General features: G+C 60.2%; 2 protein-coding genes across 7 annotated transcripts in view; both read right to left on the reverse strand.

The window, feature by feature from the left end:
• Window positions 1–1,403: 1,403 nt before the first annotated feature.
• On the reverse strand, window positions 1,404–4,176 carry ELFN2 (extracellular leucine rich repeat and fibronectin type III domain containing 2). The gene has a single exon (XM_064368331.1). The coding sequence runs from the start codon at window positions 4,174–4,176 to the stop codon at window positions 1,714–1,716; it is 2,463 nt and encodes an 820-aa protein (XP_064224401.1). The 3' UTR covers window positions 1,404–1,713.
• A 33-nt stretch (window positions 4,177–4,209) lies between these two features.
• The window catches only part of LOC105711950 (uncharacterized), a 53,094-nt gene continuing 36,874 nt past the window's right edge, over window positions 4,210–20,429 (reverse strand). For 3 of the 6 annotated variants that reach the window (XR_010339354.1, XR_010339353.1, XR_010339355.1), the window contains 2 exons: window positions 12,792–17,760; window positions 4,210–4,621 (listed from right to left, as the gene is read on the reverse strand). Coding sequence is in view for 3 of the 6 variants with exons in the window: in XM_064368013.1 (XP_064224083.1) it covers window positions 4,479–4,621 (143 nt within the window). In the remaining 3 variants the exon portion in view is untranslated. The remainder of the gene's footprint in view (window positions 4,622–12,791; window positions 17,761–20,429) is intronic. The other 3 variants (XM_064368014.1, XM_064368013.1, XM_064368015.1) reach the window with 1 other exon arrangement.

Below are 20,429 nucleotides of genomic sequence, written 5' to 3' on the forward strand. Positions count from 1 at the left end.
CCCTCCCATGCTGAGGTGGGTGGGAGCCGAGGGGCACGTCGCCAGGCGGGCAAAGTTGCTAGTACAGGCTTCTCCACGCCCCACCGGCCCAGCTCCCACCCAGAGGTGAAGGATGATGGACTCCCGCCCCTAAGCATCCCGACTGGTTAAGACCCCAGTCTCAGGACCCTAGATTTGCCTCCCAAAAGAGCTGGCCCCAGGAGCTCCCACCAGGCTGGTCCTCCCACACCACCTTCACCACCAACTGCCACTGCGCACACGGACAGAGAACGGACTCAGAGCCCAACGGTCAGAGAACCCCAGAGCCCAACGGTCACTCAGCACCAACTGCCAGGCACAGGGTTACCATGGCGACAGAGGATGGCTGGGCGGGGGCGGGGCACCACAAACCCAGCCTGCTCCCCACCCCTCCCAGACCAGCAGGGTGCCTCACTGTTTGTGCTTTGTTTGATGTTGGGTGGGGGTCAGAAAGAGGGGAGTGGCCATTGCCATGAAAACATGGGAGCCCCTCCGGCCAGGGGGCCAGGCTGCGAAGAGCAGCCGAGAGGGGGTGGGCGAGAAAGCCCTCCTTCCCTGGCCGGCTGAGACAGGAGCCAAGATCCCATGATGGGGTCAGGCAGGTGGGGATCCAGGCCACAGGGACAGGCAGGATATCCCCATGACACCTCCTCCCTGCAGCCCCCCAGGCATCACAGTGCACCGCTGTACTTCTGCGGTGGGCGGGGGTCTGCTGGGTGGGGGCTGCACCTGAGATGTCCTGGGAGCCGGCCTGCCGCCACACACCCCACTCCTCCCGGGCCACAAGGAAGACACTTGAAGTGGGCTGGTGGAATGTCGCCCTGCCTCAGCTCCTTTCCCATCAACAGGACCCTCTCCCTTCTCCCGGGTGCTAGCGTAGGGGACAAGAGCCCCCCAGGATTCTGAATCACAGCTGCATGCTCTGGGGGCACTGCCATGTGGCTTTCTAGGAAGAAAAAGCACCTGCCTGACTCGCAAATCCCTCAGCCCCAAGGGACCACAGGTTGGAAGGGGGTGTCAGGGGTTGGGCATGGGGCAGGCGAGGTCCCACAAGGCAGCTGCGGGGTGGGGGGGTCGGGGACAGCACTGGGCTAGGAAGTTGAGGGACTTGAGGCTAAGCTGCTATGTGACCCTAGGGTTGTCAGCTCCCCTCTCCGGGCCTCAGTTTCCCCCTCCCTCTAAAGTGGAAGGAGACAATGCCCAATGCCTGTCTAATGCTAAATCTTCAAGAGACCTGACCCCCAGCTTGGGAGGAGAGCCTCCCTCTGTCCCAGAGGGGCTTCAGTCTCTCTCTACCCTGGGCTTCTTGGTCCACACACCTGTTTCTCGCCCCAGACCCCCAGACCCCACACCCTCTCTTGGCTGGCTTCCTTCCTCCCCCCGCCGGCCCCCGGCCCTGCACCCCCCAGCAGAGTCCCTGGGCAGCACAGTAAAGACGACTGGTTTCGGTATCAGTTTGTAAACTTTAAGGAAGATGTGTCTTTGTTTTCCTGTCCGTTATTGTCGGATGTTGTTTTGTTCACAGTCGGGTGGTGGTCAGGTGTGTGTGTGTGTGTGCGTGCGTGCGTGCGGGTCTGCGTGTGCGTCCTCTCCTGGGCCTCAGCCCCCGAGTCTGCTTCCCCGCCCTGGCCGCCCGGACCCTTCCCCCAGAGGGCCTCCAGCCCTCTGGCTCCGACCTCACCAGGGAGGAGGGGGTCACAGCTTCTGCTGGGCCGAGACCCCCTTCCAGTAATCGAGGATGTCGTGCAGATCCTCGTCCTTGGCGAACTGGACCTTCTTGCGCAGGGCGTGGCCAGCGGCCATGTACACCTCCTCCCGGTGGTGCTTCTTGTAGGGCCGGAAGCGCTCCCAGATCTTGTGCGTGCTCTCGGATGAGTACTCGGGGCTGGAGGAGTACCCTGAGTAGTAGTGTCTGGGGGAGAGCTGTGAGTAGGTGGAGTCACGCTTGGAGCGGGTCAGCGGCTTGAGGAAGGACACGCGCTGGCTCAGGCTGTCGGCGCCCTCCTCGTAGTAGAGGGCGGGGAAGCTGTGCCGGTGCTCGCTGCAGTGGTAGGCTGGCTTCACCTCCAGGTGGTGGATGCCCCCGCCCCCACCGCTGCCCCCGCCGCTGCCCGCCGGCACCAGTGGGAGCCGGTCCAGTGGGCTGTTGAGAGGGCTGCCCTTCTCTATATACTTGGAGTCGCCCTTGGCCAGCCCCGTGGCGGCCGGATGGTCAGGCACGTCCAGGCTAAAGACCTTGGCGCTCTTGATGGAACCGCTGGAAGACACGCTGCAGGTCTTGCGGGTCACGGCCGCGTCGGCGCTCAGCTGGCGCTGCAACGGGTGGTGGGAGCTCTCCTTGTAGGGAGGCGAAAGGAAGCTGGGCCGCTCCAGCGGCCCGGGGACAGCGGCCGAGGAGGCGGCAGCAGCTGCAGGGAGGGACTGGCACTCGAAGGCCAGCTCGGGATCCCCACTGCCGCTGCCGCCTCCCAGGAAAGAGGCCGAGTCCAGTTTGAGGGCGTCGATGCAGTTGTTGATGATCTGGTTGACCTTGTCCACCTCCTTGGCAATGGTGGAGATCTCCGCAGCCGAGCCCTGGCCGTTCTCGAGGTCCGGGAGGTCATCCTCGGGCCGAGCCAGGCCGTCCCCGCCGGCCCCTGTACGCACCTCGATATAGTTGCCCTTGGTGGCCACCTTGGGCGTGTCCAGCCCGGCCTCCAAGCCCTTGGCGGTGGGCAGCTTCTCCCCAATCATGGAGGGGATGGAGGCCATGCGAGACACAGGCAGCACGGGGGGCTCACCCAGCTTCTGGGCGGCGTGCACGATGGAGCCGGCGTCCACGTCGGCCCCGTACCGCATTTCCAGGATGGTTTTCTTGACGTTGACGGACTTCTGCTTCTCCTCCTGCATGCGACGCTTGCGCAGGCAGTAGTACACGGCCCCCAGCACGATGACCATGCCGAAGAGGCAGCCCAGGATGGTCATGATGTAGTGGGTGGTGGTGGAGGTTTTGGGCGCCAAGTCACCGGGGACGGGGTCCCGCGTGGTGAAGGTCAGGCAGGTGTGGTTGAAGCGGCGGCTGTTGCGCAGTGAGGTCACGCAGAAGGTGTACTCGGTGTGTGCCCGCAGCTTGTCCAGCGTCACGATCTCCTTCTTGTTCTTGAGGGTCATGACGTCAGAGAAGTAGCTGTTGTTGTACTGCACCAGGACGTACATCTTGCTGTAGGGGTGTGGGATGATGACCACCAGGGTGGCCGAGGTGAAGGTGACGTGGTGCAGCTTGATGGCGGGCCCCGCGGACGCATCCGTGGTGGACGAGGCCGGCGGCTCCACCGAGAGGATCTCATCGGGGTTGAAGCCCGAGTTCTCGTCCGGCTCTCTCTGGGCGTCGGTGGAGTAGGGCGTGGGGTGGCTCACGGGCCGGGCTGGCAGCGAGCCGTTCCGGCACTTGGCCTGGAGCACAGTGATGGCGTTGAGGCTGTGGTAGGGCCGGGGCACCAGCAGCGGGTAGCCGGCAAACTCCCGCGGCGACTCGCACTGCAGGCGGTCGTAGTTCTTGGTGACGTTGTTGAAGACCACCAGCCAGGCCAGGAAGCCGAAGAGGTCGCACTCACAGTTGAAGGGGTTGCCGGCCAGCTCACACACCATCAGGCTGGCGAGGCTGGCAAAGGTGGCGCCGTCCAGGCGGCTGAGGCGGTTGGAGGACAGGTCGATGCTGATGAGGCTGGGGCACTCGGAGAAGGCAGTGGGCGTCACCACCTCGATGAGGTTGTGCTGGACAAAGAGGAACTGCAGGCGGCTCATGCCCCGCAGCATGCCCTCCGTCAGGTTGCTGAGCTTGTTGTAGCCCAGCTGCAGGACCTGCAGGCTCGACTGGCCCAGGAAGGCGCCGTCCTCGATGTAGGAGATCTCGTTCTTGGTGAGGTTGAGGTCGGTGAGGTTCCCGAAGCGGTTGAGGGAGGAGTAGAGCACAGCTTTGAGCTTGTTCTCGTTGAGCCGCAGGTCATGCACGGTGCTGTTGATGTGCTGTGGGATGGTCTCGTAGGGCGGCTGGTTCTGGCTGCAGATGGCCAGCCACACGTAGCCCTTGTCGCCCTCGATGAGCCAGCAGTCGGCGCGCACGACGCCGGGCCGGCACACGCACAGCAGCGCCGCTGCGCACAGCCCCAGGCGCAGCATGGCGCGGGCCTGGAGTGAGGGGCAGGGCGAGGCTTGGGGGGTGGTGCCTAGCGGCCAGAGGCTGGGGCTGGCAGTACAGTCCTCCCCGGGGCTGCCACCATCTTGGGGGAGACCCCCAGCACGAGGGCCCCAGGCAAGGTGGGTACAGCTAGTGCCAACTGCTGGGGGCCTTCTGGGGTGCTACGGCAGGCACTAGGCCTGGCTGGGGCTGAGGGTGGGGGCCCCACAGCCTGCTCCCCCCACAGCGTGGCTGCTTGTCTCCTGCTGAGAAGGTGCACAGGTTCTCAGGGATTGACCTCCTCTCACTCCTCCTCCTCCTCTTCTTCCTCCTTGGCTTCCGGGCTCAGAACTTCACACGATTCCCATAGGTGGCTGGAGAGCGCGCACTGAGCAGGGCGTGAGAGAGACGGGGGCAGGAAGGAAGAGACCCATCTGCACCTGGTTCCTGAAAGGCAGCATGGAGAGCAGGTGACAGATCAGTGTGAGGGCTCGGAGCAGCTCTGTCAAGCTCCAGCACAGGCTCCCCCCACGCCCCCGTCCCTTCTCCACACCCCGTCCCAGGGCCTCTGTGCCAGCAAGCACTCTACGGTCCCTGTTACATCCAAGAAGCCAGGCTTGGTGGGTGGCAAGAGGCAGGAGGAGCCCCAGGGGCTGGGATGGAGGGAGACAGAAGAATAGGGGGAGTAGGGGCAGAGTCTGAGGACTGTGGGCACAGAAGGGACACTGGAGAGCAACAGGTGGGCATAGGTGTGGGCACACCCCCCCAGCACACTGGAGGCCACGCTCATCCCCCGACCTGCACAGAGTCCCACATGCCCCCACCTGAGCCAGACCTCCACACCATGCACACGTACACAGCTACACACACACACAAGCACACCTACAATCTGCACACAAGATGCAGGCCCCTACGCACGTGTCCACCAGCCCAAGCAGGCACCCCTGGACCCAGATAAAGAATTAAGAAGCTCAGCAACATGCCTTCTTTCCTCCATGCCCAAAAGATAAATAATTCATTTGTTGTGTAACTGCTCTTGTTCCAAAAATAATTCCCTTGTCTCAGCTTCCATGGGGGAGGGGGAGCAGAATGTCGCAGCTGTGAGGCCCCCCAAGCAGGGGATGCAGAAGCCGGGGTCTCCTGCTGTGGGAGGGTGTGGGGAGAGCTCATCCCACAGGCAGAGCAGCACCAAGGGAAAGAAAGGCAAGCCTCAGGGAGGCCAGAGATACCCCCATCATCTCCCCAGAGTGCCTCCCCTGGGGCACCTTGATCCTTGGGAGGGGGCCAGCCCTCTGGAACAGCATGACTGAGGCCCGGCTCCCCTTCCATGGCTGGAGAGTCAGAGGCCCAGAGAGGGACAGGGAGTTGCCCCAAGTAACACAGCACAGCCTGGACCAGGATCAAGGCTCCCGAGGCGCTGAGCCCAAGCCAGGAGTTAGGAGGCCTGGTGCCCCATCTGTCTACCCAGCCCAATTAGCTAGGCAAACCACAACATCTGAGTCTATTTCCACATCTAACAAAGCGGGTCCCTTTCCGGCCCATCTGATGGGAGAGAAGAAGCCGAGGACTCATGCTGCCCATTTCCAAGATGCAGAAGGGCAGGGAAGGCGGCCCAGGGGTCACAGCAGTAGGCCTTCAGGATCAACCCTCACTTTCCAAGTGGGGAAACTGAGTCCCAGACCCAGGAAAGACTTGGCCAGGTTGCCCACCACGCTGGACACAGCCCTTTAGACAGACCCCAGCACCGGCTCCTACCCTGTGCTCTCAACTATGGAAACAGCCCAGTTCTCCCTCCCTCTGCCCTGGGCAGGGGCCAGGGATGTGAAGATTAGGTCTCAGAAATCCAGAAATTTGGACACAAAAAGCCGGGGACAGTTCACAGGAGCCACCTCTGCCTCCCTCTCCTCCTCCTCCTCCTCCTGGGAAAGTCCAGGAAAGGGGCTTTAAAACAATGTCTAAGTCTTTGCCATTAAAGCAAAGCCAATTTACAGCACTGAGCCCCAGAGGGCAGGAACAGAGAAGGAAATGGGTGTGGGGTGGGGGTTAATCCCACAGGAAGTCCCAGGCAGGCCATTTTTGGTTGGGATGGTGAAAGGTGAACAGGGAGTCCACAGGGCCCGCTAGACTAAAGGCTGATGCTACGTCAGAGGCTGTGATGATCGGGACCCTTGAGGCAAGCCTCACACCTCCCCAGTCGCTGCAGGACCAGCCTGGGGGTGCCACAAGGCAGCCAGGCAGGAAGGGGTGCCCAGGCAGCAGACAGCAGCTCTGTCCTTGGCTGTGCTATGCAAAGGTCTCAGGGCTGGAGAGACCTTGGCCCCCAGCCAGCATGGCCACTGGCTCCTGGGGGACCCCAGGCCAGTTCTGCCCCTCTCTAAGCCTCAGTTTCCCCTCCCACAGGTAGCCAGGTTGTACTGGAAGAGGCTGAGTCTCCACGCTTCCCACTTCAGAGATCCTTGAGCCGGCCTGTCAGAGAACCCTCGTCTGCTCCAATGTAGTCCCTCCTCCTCATCGGGGAATGTCTGGGGACCGCATTTGTATGCAGGTGCACATGCAGGTGGCTCAGGGTGCCGACACAGGGGTGTGCTGACATGTACAAGCTGACGACGTGCAGGCAGCCGCGTGTGCACACATTTGTGCATGTGCATCAGCTTTGGGGCATGTGCCTGTGTGTGGAGGGTGGGAAGGCATGTGTGTCGGGCCGTCTCAGGGAAGGCAGGCACCCATCTGTGTTATAGTTGGCATGTTTAAGTACATGCATGTTCTGTGTGTTCTACCTGTGTGTGTGTGTGCATCTGTGCCACTCCGGCCCCTCTCCTCGCATCTGAGTTGCTCAAACCAGCATCCCCACAGCAGGCCCAGGGAACTGGGCGAAGGCAGGCTGGCTGGAGCCTTGGGAAAGGCAGACCCTGCCGAAGGATGTGAAGAGGCTGAGTGTGGAGGCGCATGGGAGAAGAGGCCCACGTGGGAGGGGAGCTAGTCCTGCCCTAGCTCTTCCCAAACAGTCCAGGATGGGCAGAGGCCCTCGGTGCCCCAACCCCAGGGCCTCCAAGCTCTGCCCACCTAAGCCTCAAGGTGACCCGCCCATGGTCTCTCCTCTTCCTCCTGGTCTCCAGGATGACTTGGGCTGGGCCCAGCTCCCACCTGCCCCTGTGACTCAGACGGAGCTGGAAGTAGGCTTCCATCTCCCTGTCTCAGGTGCGTCAGCCGCCCGGTCCCCATCCCGGGCTGCCTGCCTGCCACCCATGGAGACCTGACACAGCCAGAGAGGGAACAGAGAGGCTGAGGCCAAGAAGCCGCTGACAGCAGCACTTGGCCCCTAGCCCAGCTGCTTACAAACTCAAGGTGTGGGCGTCAGGGGCACTAGCCTGTCCTCTCAGGTCTGAGGCTGAGGGTCCAGTGGGCAGATGGGCAAGGTCGTGCCCTTCCCCTCCTCCCATGAGGGTGATCCTCTGACACATACTGCAGGGGGACAGTACAGCACCCCGCATACCCAGGTGGTGAGAGACGGGAAGAAGGGGGGCTGCAGGGAAGAGGCGAGGATGGACAATAGTGGCAAAGCAAAAATATCCAGGCCGCCAAGCAGAGACAGACAGAGGAAGAGAGAAAAGGAGGAAGCACGTCTGAGACAGAGGCACCGATGGCAGTGAGCTATCTAGATGATAGATGGAGGCAGCCCAGAGGCCAGGGAGACAGATGACACCTGGTCTGGCTGAACCACCAAAATGCATCCTGTGACCAGCCCGAGGGAGCAGGGAGCGGCAGGAGCAGCTGTGGGAAGCAGAGGCCTTTTCTGCCCAGGGCCTTGGTGGCATAGCCCAGGATGGGTACAGACATGCAAGCAAGCAGGCATGGGGGTGGCATGTTCTACAAAGAGCAGTGCTCCCGTGCCCTGACCTGACTGGACCCCTCCCCTAGAGCGTCTTCCCCTTCAGGCCCCAATTGCCCCAGTGGTGCAATCTCGGCTCACTGAAACCTCTACCTCCTGGGTTCAAGCGATTCTCCTGCCTCAGCCTCCGGAGTAGCTGGGATTATACGTGCCCGTCACCACGCCTGACTAATTTTTGTCTTTTTAGTAGAGACGGGGTTTCACCACGTTGGCCAGGCTGGTCTCGAACTCCTGACCTCGTGATCTGCCCACCTCGGCCTCCCAAAGTGTTGGGATTACAGGCGTGAGCCACTGTGCCCAGCCAAGCAGCTCTCTTTAAGGGGTGCTCTCTCCTTCCACCACAGAAGAAACGGCTGCACAGCCAGGGTGCATGAGGTTTCTGGGGGGCCCTGGGTCTGCAGGTGCATGCTGTATGATGACCGACCCCTCTCATGAGAATATTCGTGGGCAGAGATGAGAGTCAGTGAGACCCTGCAGCACTCGCTGCTCTTGGGGCAGAGCTGGTGGTGCGGGGGTCTCAGTTCAGAACTAGGCAGGACCGCAGACCCCAGAGTCACTCAAAGCAAATGCCTCCCCTCTCTGGGCCTCAGGCGTAATCAGCTACCCAGTGATCCCGCTGGTGTGTGCCCTTCCCGCCAGGGTACCCCAAGATCCTGGGCCCCTCTGGAAGACAAGTCAGAACTGGGAAGACAAGGAGTCCTGGCTCAGCCCCACCCCTGCCCCTCTTGGAGGGCAAGCCGGGCACAGTGCCTGACCTCTGTGAACAGCAGTTGCTGTTAATGTGGGTTCCCTCATCACCCAAGATCAGGGCTCCTCTGGACTCAGGCTCACTGAACCTCAGGGTCACATCCTCTCAGCCCCCCACTGCAGGCTGACTCCCAAGCCTCCCTGTCAGAGGACAGTCTGGACCCGCCCCCTTGGGGAGAGCCCCCCGAGGCACTGTGGCATGTGGGAGGGGCTGAGGGGGGGTCAGGCCAACTCCCCAGGGTGGGTGAGAGGGTGGACAGAGCGAGGCCAGCCAGGGATGCAGGCAGCGGAGGTCAGCAGGGAAGATGCAGACCCGACCGGCTCTGAGACCCTGGGTGAGTCGCAGGCCCTCTCCGAGCCTCACTTTGTCCCTGCGTGGCAAGGTGAGTACCACCCAGCTCCCAGGGCTCCTCAGAAACCCCAGGACATGACAGAGACACACACGCTCAGTCCAGGGGAGGAGGCCTCACAAACACACCATGCCGGGCTCCCACTCATGTGGCCACACTCTTCTTCCAGGGACACCCACCAGCTCCAGGAGCAGATAGGGGAAGCGCAGTCTGTGTCCTGGCCTCCCAGGAGAGGGACATGAGGCTCGGCCAGGGAAATCTCATTTGCAGCAGCTCATAAGCCCTGGCACAGGCTCTTCCCTGGGCCAGGCTGGCCAAGGCTCCCCGAGGTGTCATTGTCACCGTCCGTGTCAATGCCATTACCCAGGATTAGGAGGACCGAGGACTCCTGGCAGATCTCTCAGGCAGGCAGCCACCTCGCCCCTTGCTGCTGGAAGCCCAGCATCAGGCCGGGAACTCTGCCCTCGGGGACAAAGCCTGCCACCCCCTGGGGAAGAGACTCAAGCCGGGGGTCTGAACACTAGTGCTGTCACTGCCTCCACCTCATGGAGCTCCCTGGGCCTCAGTTCCTCTTCTGTAAAATGGGATGATTATACCCTCGCCGAGGAACACTCCTTGGTAAGTTAACTGCATTTCCAGTGCAATGAATGAATCCAGCTGCAGGCTGTGGACGGTGTGGGGAAGGGATCTGGGATTGAATGCTGAGCTGTGTGACATCAGGCACATTACCTAACTCCTCTGGGCTTCAGTCTCCTGGCCTCTAAGAGAGTCATATGCCCCTTATCCAATGGTTCCTTCGTGTCTGACATTTGATGTTCCTGGAATCTTACATCAACCCCACATGGCTGGCGCTGTTTGACCACACAGCCAAGAACCCAGGCCAGCCTGAGCTGGTGGAATGGGCAGGCTTTCCAAGATTCCTCCCTGGAAGACAATGTCTCATCACCTGCAGACCTCCAGTGACAGGGCTCTCAGCACCCACTTGAAGCTACTGATTCTCTTCTTTCTTTTTTTTTGAGACAGAGTCTAGATAGCTCTGTCACCCAGGCTGGAGTGCAGTGGTGCTCACCGCAACCCCTGCCTCCTAGCCGCAAGCAATTCTCATCGTGTCTCAGCCTCCCAAGTAGCTGGGACCACAGGCACCTGCCACCATGCCCAGCTAATTTTTTGCACTTTTGGCAGAGATGGGGTTTCACCACATTGCCCAGGCTGGTCTTGAACTCCTGAACTCAAGCGATCCACCCACCTACACCTACCAAAGTGCTGGGATCACAGGCACGAGCCACCGCACCCGGCCCAGATTCCCTTCCTGAACAGCTCTGATTGCTAGAAATTTCTTCTTCTAGTACAAAGCCAAGTCTGGCTCCTTGTACTTCTGTTCATGGGTGCCAGCTCGCTCTCTGGAGCCACTAGGGACGAGGCCAGTACCCCATAAAAGGCTCTTCCGACATCTACCGGTCTATCATCGCTCCATTTCTCCAGGCTGAACAGCACCGCGTCCTCTACCTGCTCTTCCTGTGCTGAGGTGTCAACTCCCTCCTGCCCTCGGGTCCAGCTGCCCGAGTCATGCTTGCTGTCAAGGTCCCTCTTACAACGCGTCACCTGGAGCCAAGTGCCAATGCATTCAGAGCAGGATCAGCTCCAGAGGCCCCCACCTCCCTCGGCTGGGCTCCCTGCTTCTGTTCATGCAGTGGAGGCAGGAGGCACCAGCACTGCGTCTTCACCGTGTCCTAGATGTCAACCAAACCCCCAGGCCCTTGGCACACACGGCCAGGCAGCCCTGGTGCCCTCACAAGGTCCTCGGGCAGCTCTGGGCAGTATCTGCTTAGGTCCTCCCGCCCAAGGTGCTGGGTGTTCGTCCACCCCCATTCAATCATGTCTTGTTAGTCTCAGTCCTGCACACCAGCTGCTCCGGGTCCCAGGGGAGCTGGCTCCTGACCCTCACTTCCTTGGCACCTACTCCAGGCTCTGTGTCATCCTGCACTGGGTGAGCAGGCCATGGCTGCATCTGTGTCACAGAGAAACAGGGACCAGGTCCGGGCTAGGGGCCCTGCCTGGGTGAGGCATGATGCCCAAGCAGCCGCACACCTGCCCACATTTCATTCTTTTTTTTTTTTTGGAGATGAGTTTTGCTCTTGTCACCCAAGCTAGAGTGCAATGGCCGTGACCTTGGCTCACCACAACCTCCCCCTCCCAGGTGCAAGCGATTCTCCTGCCTCAGCCTCCCTAGTAGCTGAGATTACAGGTGTGCGCCACTATGCCCAGCTGACTTTCTTTTTTTAATTTTTTTTTTGAGACAGAGTCTCACTCTTGTTGCCCAGGCTGGAGTGCAATGGCTGTGATCTCGGGTCACCACAACCTCCTCCTCCCAGGTTCAAGCAATGCAAGTGATTCTCCTGCCTCAGCCACCCGAGTAGCTGGGATTACAGGCATGCGCCACCACACCTGGCTAATTTTTTGTATTTTTAGTAGAGACAGGGTTTCACCATGTTGGTCAGGCTGGTCTCAAACTCCCAACCTCAGGTGATCCGCCTGAGGATCACTAATCCCAAAGTGCTGGGATTACAGGTGTGAGCCACGGCACCCGGCCCCGCCCACATTTCTTACATGTTCCACATGTATTCCCTGCTACGTGCCTGGCCCTGGAGCACACAGACTTGCCTCCCCTTCACTAAGTTGCCTTCTTACTCAAAAGAACTTAACAAGAACGACACAGCACCAACAGCTGACAGCCAAGGTGTCAGGGGCTCTGCAAGGCTGAGGTGCTTTGGACACGCCTCTCCAGGCGTAACCTCAGCCAAAGAAGAGGCTTGGGGCTGGGCAGCTGGGCTGCAGCGTGACCTGGGGCAAGTCGGCACCTCACCTCCCTGGGCCTCAGTTTCCTCATCTGTTTGGAGGAAAACCACAGTACACATGTGTCTCTGGTTTGCTGGGGCCCTCCCAAAGCCCTGTCACCTGTCCACCATGTCACCCCCCATGGCTCACCTGGTCCCCATGCCTCCCCTGCTCACAGGGTGCCACAGTCATCTTTAGTACCTACTCTGTGTCAAGGCCTTTGTGGAAGGAGGCAGGGGGTGGAGGGTTTTACCAAAGCTCTTGGCCTTGGCAAACCACCCCATGGCCTGACAGGAGAGGCTTGAGCCTCATGGCCTGTGAGCAGGGAGGGCCCACTCCCTGGCAACCCCCCAACCCCCACAGCCCACCCACCACCAGGCACCTGGGGACAGGATTGTCCCACAGTCAAGGATGACCTGTATTAAAAACCCACCTCCTGGCACCACCTCAGGGATCGTTTCCTGGCTTCCCCAGAATCCTCCAGGCTACTCAGGAGACTCCTCCCTCACCCCCCTCTCCCCAGCCTGGCCTTTACCTCTCCTCCCTTGGATCCCAGCTCCCCCATGGACTCTGCCTCCCACACCTGATCCCACCTCCCCAACTGACCCCTGGCCTCACCCCACTTATCCTTACCTCCCCCACCTGACCCTGCCTCCCACACCTGACCCCTATCCTCTCACCACCTGACCCCTGGCCTCTCCCCATCTGACCCCTGCCCTGTCCCAACCTGACCTTCACCTCCCCCACCCCGGGCCCCTCCTGGCCCCCTCAGCTGCAGCCCCTGGGCACTACTCACCAGTCTCCACTGGACCCGCTCTTTCACCAGTGCCTGCGCAGCACGGCTGCCTCTGCCTGCACGGCCTCCATTCATTCATTCAATAAACATTTATGGAGCACCTACTATGTACCAGGCACCGGCTAGGCCCACCCTCCCAGCTCTGCCTCCTCCACCTGCTCCTCCTCCAGGGTCCCAAGGGGCAAACGCTTCCCTGCCCTCCAGCATCCTCAGGGCTGTCCCAAGACAGGGGCAGGGCATGTGGGGGTCCCCAGGGGGAAGTGGAGGTTCCAGCGGCGGAGAGCGAAGCCCCCTGAGAGCCGGCCCGGGGAGGGATGGGCAGCCTCCGACAAAGTGAAGAGTCTTCAGTACTTGCACCGGCTGGGCCTCCGCACTTCCCACGTTAACTCATTTAATCCCGAGCCAATTTTAAAAGCCTTAAAAGCGCTATCACTATTCCCACTTTGCAGATGAGGAAACTGAGGTCTCACAACTGCTACGCAGTGGATTCCACCCTCCACGCCCCCAGGCTCTGTTCGAGAGACGCAGTGGGATCCTGTCTCAGCTGGATGGTGGTTTTCACATTTTTTAAATCAGTTGCCAATATTGAAAACTTGGCAGATTTTGTTTCAAAAATCCCTGTTTCTGGAATCCACTGAGAAACAGGGAAGATCTGGCTTCCCTAGGTCTGCATCCCTGGAGGGACGACAGTGGCACAGCGGGGCGCTGTCCAACCTCCTCCCTGCCTGTCTGGCTTGGGTGGCCAGCTGACCCCTGAACACTGGAGTTTATGAGGCCAGCGACAAGGGGGAACCCCCGAGTGGGGACAAGCAGAACCCCAGCCTGTCAGGGGTAATCCTATGAGCCTCTCAGCCTGGGACCCAGGGGTGCCCCAGTCCCTGCCTCCTGCACTTGGCCCCTGCCTGACCTGGAGCCCCATCCCCTGTCCTCCTGACCCATGGCTCTTGAGTTTTAGCACCAGGACACCAACAGCGTGGATCTGTCATTCAGGGAGTCTGCGTTGAGGGTTCTAGGGTGTATCTGTCACTTGCTTGGTCCTAAAAGTCTCCTGTGTCTTGGCCTCCGTGGGTCACCAACTCTACAGGACTTTAAGCTGTCCTGACCCTCCGACAGCTTCCCCTTGGCTCCAAGCAGCTCCACTGGGGAGAGGTCCCCAAGCCAAGGGGGCCCCCACACGACCACCCTAGGCCCACCTGTCGCCCTGTGGGGCCCACTGCTCCCCTGCCAACAACGCTGCCTGGGCCAAGTTTGGGGGTCCTTCTGGGGTTTGAGGGGTACCCTCTCCCAGACACTATTCCCACCCCACAGAACGCTGCCAGCTGGCCTAGCCTAGGTGCTGTCTCTAGGTATGGCCACTGTGAACCCCAGGACCCCTGAGTTCCTGAAGCCACACTGCAGCTCAAGGGGACCTGGGGTTTCTGGAACGGCTCCTGGGTCCCACCCCTCTCCCCACGGACTTAGGGTCCCTCACTCTGCTCACCTGTGCCTGCCTCCCCCAGCCCCCTGTCTCTACCAGGCCTCAGCACCCAGGGTCCTGGATCCCTCCAGGCCCTCCAGCCCCAAGCTGAGAAACCCCATTCACCTTCTGTCACCTTCCAACCTCTAACCAGACGGTGGCAAGGGGTCAGCATAGATACCACCTGGGATGGTCCGAATTCCCTCCCCCTGCCCTGAGAGCCGCTTTCTCTGGAGCAGGTGGGAGAGCCCAGCCCAGACTGACAGCCGCCTCCAAGGCTGCAGGGGGCCTGCAGCTGCGGCATCAGAGAACAAGGAGGCTCTGTCCACAGAGGGGTCGCCACGGAGCCCCGGAAACTCCCGGGGGAGGGCCGCCCTAGGACTGCCGGCTGGGCAGAAACCACAGCCCGAACGTGAGGCTATCTTATGTGACAGCTCGTGTGTCTGCCAACTCCACGTGGCCAGTCCGCCAAGACCGGCCCTCCCTAGCGTGCTGCCAAAGTGCTGGGTCCACGTTCAGCTCGAATCAGGCTACGCCACCTCACTCCCTGGTCCTGGCAAGCTAATCCTCCCTGGGTCTCAGTTTCCTCTTCTGTAAAGTGCGACAAGAAGGGCACCAGCTCAGCGGGCTGCAGAGGGAACGGCCACAGGCCAGGGTCTGGGCAGTCACTACTCCAGGAAGCTGCCTCCTGCAGGTGTCGCTGTGGGGGGCTGGTGCATGGCACGTGGCACAGGCCTGCACCGCAACAATGACAGTGAGGAGGGACAGGGCTGACCTGGCAATGTCTTCCTTTCAGTCCTGAGGGTAATGCACCTCTCTTTGCCTCTGTCCCTGTCCCCTCTCTGAAGTCCAGGCCTCCCAGCGGCCTGCTCCCACCCCCACCTTCAGCCTGTTCTCCGGCCTTGGTTTCCTCTCCCACTGCCAAAGCACAATGGCTGTTATAATTAACGAATTATCTCAGTGTGACAGCTGTGGTCCTTTGAAAATTAGCTTGAATAACAAGATCCTGGTGTATGGTAATTTATTTTCCTCTCTTTCTCCCCCTTTCTCTCTCTCTCACTTCAGCCTTGTCATGCATGCAAATGTTTTTCCCCTTGTCCTCCTTCCCCGAAACCTTCCCCCTCTGCAGCCTCCTCCTCCCCAGGAGGGCAAGGGACAGAAACTCAGCTTCTGCCTTCGGGTGAAAAGATTCGGGAGCTGACCCTCCCGGGCACCTCCTCTGCGACGGTGCAGGGCACAGTGCCCGACACGCCGCCTTCTGAAATCTCTCCGCAGACCTAAGCCCCGCCACCTCCTTCCCGGGCTGGGGACCTGCCCGAGACCTCCCAGGCTGCGTCCCCTCAGGCTCCTCTGCTTGTACCCAAGCAGTGGCTTCCCCTGATGTCCTGGTCTCTGCTCACTGCCCTTCTCAAACCTGCTTCCCCCTCCCCCACCCCAAGAGCCCATCAGCGCCCCCCTCCCACCAAGGCTTCTAATGTCGGCTCCAGGCTGACCACACCCAAACCACCATACCCAGCAGCCTCGGGGCGGGGGGGCCCTTTCCTGGCACCTGAAATTCACTTATCCACGTCCACCTCCACGACTGGCCTAATCTCCCACGGCCCCTTCCCCCTCCTCCCCCACTTCTCTTGCAGCTCCCAGACCCGGTGAGAGGCAGCCACACCTGCCCGGCTGCCCTCACTGCCACCTTGGTGCTGCCCCTCTGCCCTACTGCTCCTGCTGCCTCTCTACCTCGAACCCTACCTCCCCACTCCGAGCCCAGCAGAGGATGAGCTTTTTAGAACGTCAACCTGAGCATAGCACTCCCCTGCCAGAAAGCCTTCGTTGGCTGCGGCTGATCTGGGAAAATTCCAACAGCATCCAGAGCGCAGCCCACGTGGTCCTGCGGGAGCCACTGCCCGTTCTGCTCTCCTACCCACCTGCCTTCTCCCCACCTGGCTGGGGTCTCTCCTATGGGTCCCCACAGCTCCCTGCACTTCCTCCATCACAACCGGAATCATAACTGCTGCTGCTACCTCTGGACTGAGTTCCTGAGGAAGGGCCCTGCTTCTCCCAGTAGGTGTTCAATAAATAATTGCTCATAGCTGAGTGAAGGAGGCCAGCTCGCTGCCCTCTTGTAGATAAGGAAATCGAGGCCCCGAGTAATTCATGACTTGCTCAGATCACACAGTTCATGCAAAGACAAAACCGGGATTTGAACCAGGTCTGCGACTCCAGGGCCGGGCTTCTCTGCTACCTGGGGAGGTCGGGGGTCGGTGGGGGGGCGCTCAGCTTTTGCACAGATCTCAAAGGACTTGAGCCTCCCTCCAGCCTCAGTTGGGCAATGAAGAGACCAGCTTCTAGCCGAGGCTGTCACTCCCTTGAGTTTGACCTTGGACTAGCCACATGACTCTCAGGGCCTCAGTCTACTCATCTGTAAAGTGGGAAGGAGTCCCGCCTCACTCTATCCCAGAGGGTGGATGCTGGGGCAGAAACTCAGGTCTTGGAGAAAGCCAGTCCTTCCAACATCTGGGATTTTCCTACCTTCGCCCTCCAAACTCAACTGCATTGCCCTTGGTGGGCACTCCCCAGGGCTTTGTTGGGGGGGATCCCCAGGATGGGAGAGGTCGCAGAGAACAGGAACCCTCTCAGCGGGAGGTAATGGGAAAAGCATGGGGGGCTTGGGAGTCAGATCATGACCGTGGGCAAGAAGCTTCCTCTCAGAGCTCGGTGTCCTCCTCTGTGAATTGGGGCCCAGTGAGGACTAATGTACACAGTGCCTAGCACAGTGCAGGTGCTGCCGAGGCCACACAGCTGCCAGGTTCTACAGGAAGTGATCCTGAAGTGTGCCCCAGAGAGGGAGGGAGAAGGAGGTGGGACACAGCAGGACCAGCTGTTCCTGGCTATCCCTCAACAGCCCGCAATGGCTCCCACCCCGACCTGTGGCCCTAGAACCCCTCTGTCCCTCTCTAAGCTCACTCCCACCCCGATGTGTCCCCTCACAACCCTATGGAACTGGGAGCATGCCTACAGCCACGTGCACCAGGCCTTCACTCACGCCGGTCCTAACCCTGGGAGCCATGCCCACCTGTCCCCAACCCCTGGGTCCAGACCTTATGCCACCTCTTCTGAGAAGCCTTTGGAGATCTCCCTTCTGCAGGGTGACCCCTCTGCTCTGCCCCCACAACCCCGAGGTATTGCTCTTGGAATCCTGCATGGCTCCTAGAGATCGTCTCCCCCATTTTGCACATGGGGAGACTGAGGTGCAGACGAGGAATGGCAGGTCTCCGTGATGCACTCGAACCCAGGGCTCTGCTGCATCCAGCCCACCAAGCGGCTTCTCTCCTGGTGCTGAGCTGTTCAGCCTTTGCCTGTCCCCTCCATGCCCCCCAGCCTGGAGCTATCTGAGGACAGGACCCCATCTTCCTCTCTGCACCCCTCCCCCAGTGCCCAGCCTAAGGCCTGGCGCATAGTAGGCACTCAGTAAATGTCTGTTGAATTGAATTGCGCTCAGGGCAGCCAGTCGTCTCTGCTCTGTAAGAAAAGCATAGAGTTAGTGGAGCTTTCCCCATGGTGACCAGGGGGCGGGAACCAAGCTGGCGGGGTGAGGAGTCTGCCCTGCCCCAAGGAGCCCACGGGCCCTGGGGAGGGGCCTGGGAAGCTGGACCATTCAGACTTAGATGAGTCCGAATTCTGCCCCAACAGGCAGCATGGCTCTGGTACGTCACGCTGTGGCAGGGCCTCACTGGCCTCATCTGTCAAATGGAGATGACACTCCGGTCCCTCCAGGCTCTGAGGACTGCTTGTGATGAGGACCAGAGAGACATGAGGAGTGTACACAGTGACCCCTAGCTCACAAGCATGGAGTGCCCAGTGCCTGGCACAGGAGAGTCACGTGGGAATGATGCCCATTCTGCAGATGAGGAGACTGAGGCTTGGAGCGGGGCCTGGCTTGCCCAAGGCCACGCAGCCCATGCATTCATCTCATGCTGTACACACGGCCTCCCTGCCAAGCCACAGGGAATCAAGGTGTGATAATGAACCCCAGACGAAGAAGCTAAACCCCACAAAGGGTGGCCCCAGGCTCGCCCAGGCTGGCAAAGATCCTGCAGGCAAAGGGCCCAGGGCTGTGAAGGGAAGGGTGAGAAGCTGCATTTGCCCCTCCCCATGGGGGTGAGCTCTGATTCTATAGCCCCCCAGAGGGTTCAAAGTCATCCTCAGATCCGGAGGCTGCAAAGGGCTGGGCAGGCCTGGGTGTTAATATAGATCAGTAGGGACTATAAATACACAACCAGGCTAGACACTGTGGGGCCGCCCACCTGGCACAGCCAAGACAGAAGCTCTAACCCCGGCCCTGCCCCTCCCGCCACCCCTCTCCCTTCTGGGCCTCGGTTTCCTTGCTTGTCAACAGCAGGCTGCACCATGACCGTGACTCCTAAGGCTCTTCACCCAGCAACACACAGTTCTCTGACTCCAGCCAGGCTGGCCCAGGGTGCTGAGGAGGAGAGAAGGTTGTTCAGCAGGATCACCCCGGATCCCGGAGACAGTCGAGTGAGGGGCCTGCCTATGCCCCTGTGCACTGGCCTGGAACTGAGAAGAGGCAGAGAAAGGGGCCTAGAAACCAGCCATTCGTTCATTCACTCCCTCTGCATTCAAACAGCCATTCTGTGAGCATCGCCTCCTGCGAGCGGAGGACTCACAGCCAAAGCCTGGGCTTCCCGTTGGGGCTCTGGTGGGGAAGACGGGGAGATGAATGGGCATCTCTTTCCCTCTCTACCCAAGGCTGGGAAGGGGCTGCCCTCTGGCTCCCCACCCCCATCTCAGCTCGCATGACAGGGACACTGGTTTTACATCCACCTTCTGCCTGGACCACGGCCTCATAGAGGGCAGGGTGGTGGACAGTCTCACTCACCCTGTGAGCCCAGGCCCAGCACCATGCGAGGCAGGCTCTCTGTATATGCCCACAGCTGAAAACCATCACCCTGGGAACATAAGAGAGCCACCTTGCACAGGGTCATCACACGGGTCTGAGGACAGGAGCACACCCATCCAGTACCCACTGTGTGCCAGGCCCTGCACACTTCACACATGGAAGCCACACTGTCGTGCCTATGTGAAGGATGAGGAAACTGAGGCTGAGAAACAGCAAGAGACGTGCCGAGAGCCCACAGCTAAAGTGGCCCGGCACCCACGATTCCCCAGATGTAAGTCCAGCTGATGCAGCAGGCTGACCATCAAAGAGACGGTGTCTGGGACTCCCCGAAGGCCAAGCATAGGTGAGGGGACAGTATCCCACTTCCTCCTCAGAGCCTCAAAACAACCCTGAGCGGCAGACACACCCTCACATGACAGGGAGAGAAACTGAGGCTCTGAGTGATGACCCTGTCCCCTAGCCCCAGGCCTGGCAAATATTGGAAAGGCCCTTCTCAGGCAGTGTGGGCAGACCAGGGCCCAGGACCAACTCTGGCCCTCACTTGGCTCAGTGACATGGACAGGGACTGGCTCTCTCAGAGCCTCAGTTTCCCCAAGACCCATCTCCTCTGCCCCACGCAGCTGCTGCAAGAAGGAGAAAAAGGATACCCGCTAAGCAACTCCCCTTTATAAACTGTAAAGTGCCGTTTATCTTTGTTCTTCCTTCTTACTGTCAGTGCAACAGAAGCACCGCCCATCTTCAGGGAATTTAACTGCTCTGTGGCCAGGCTGGAGTGCAATGGCGCGATCTCAGCTCACTGCAACCTTCACCTCCCGGGTTCAAGCGATTCTCCTGCCTCAGCCTCCCGAGTAGCTGGGATTACAGGCGTGTGCCACCACGCCCAGCTAAGTTTTGTATTTTTAGTAGAGACGGGGTTTCACCATGTTGGCCAGGATGGTCTGGAACTCCTGACCTCGTGAGCCACCCGCCCCAGCCTCCCAAAGTGCTGGGATTACAGGCGTGAGCCACCGCGCCCGGCCGTTAACTGCTAGTTACACTTTCTTTGGCCCTCCTCAACCACTTCTCTGCCCTATTCTCTAAAGAGGCTGTACCTGTGTCCATCAGGGGCTCCCAACGAGCCTGCCCTTATTAAGAGATTCATCCTCGGGATGCTAGGAACCAGGTATTATTTTCACACCCGTTCCGCGGGTGAGGGAAGTAAGGCTCACAGAGGTTAAGTGATGTCCCCGCGATCACATTACAAGAAGTGAACGTGCTCCCCACGCCCGTA

The sequence above is a fragment of the Aotus nancymaae genome, unplaced genomic scaffold (genome assembly GCF_030222135.1).
Source record: "Aotus nancymaae isolate 86718 unplaced genomic scaffold, 86718_ANA_hifiasm-v0.15.2.pri h1tg000076l, whole genome shotgun sequence".
Lineage (NCBI taxonomy): Eukaryota > Metazoa > Chordata > Mammalia > Primates > Aotidae > Aotus > Aotus nancymaae.

Bases quoted from the DNA above. Each gene is read 5' to 3' on its own strand.
- ELFN2 (XM_064368331.1), bottom strand. From the start codon at position 4,176: ATGCTGCGCCTGGGGCTGTGCGCAGCGGCGCTGCTGTGCGTGTGCCGG.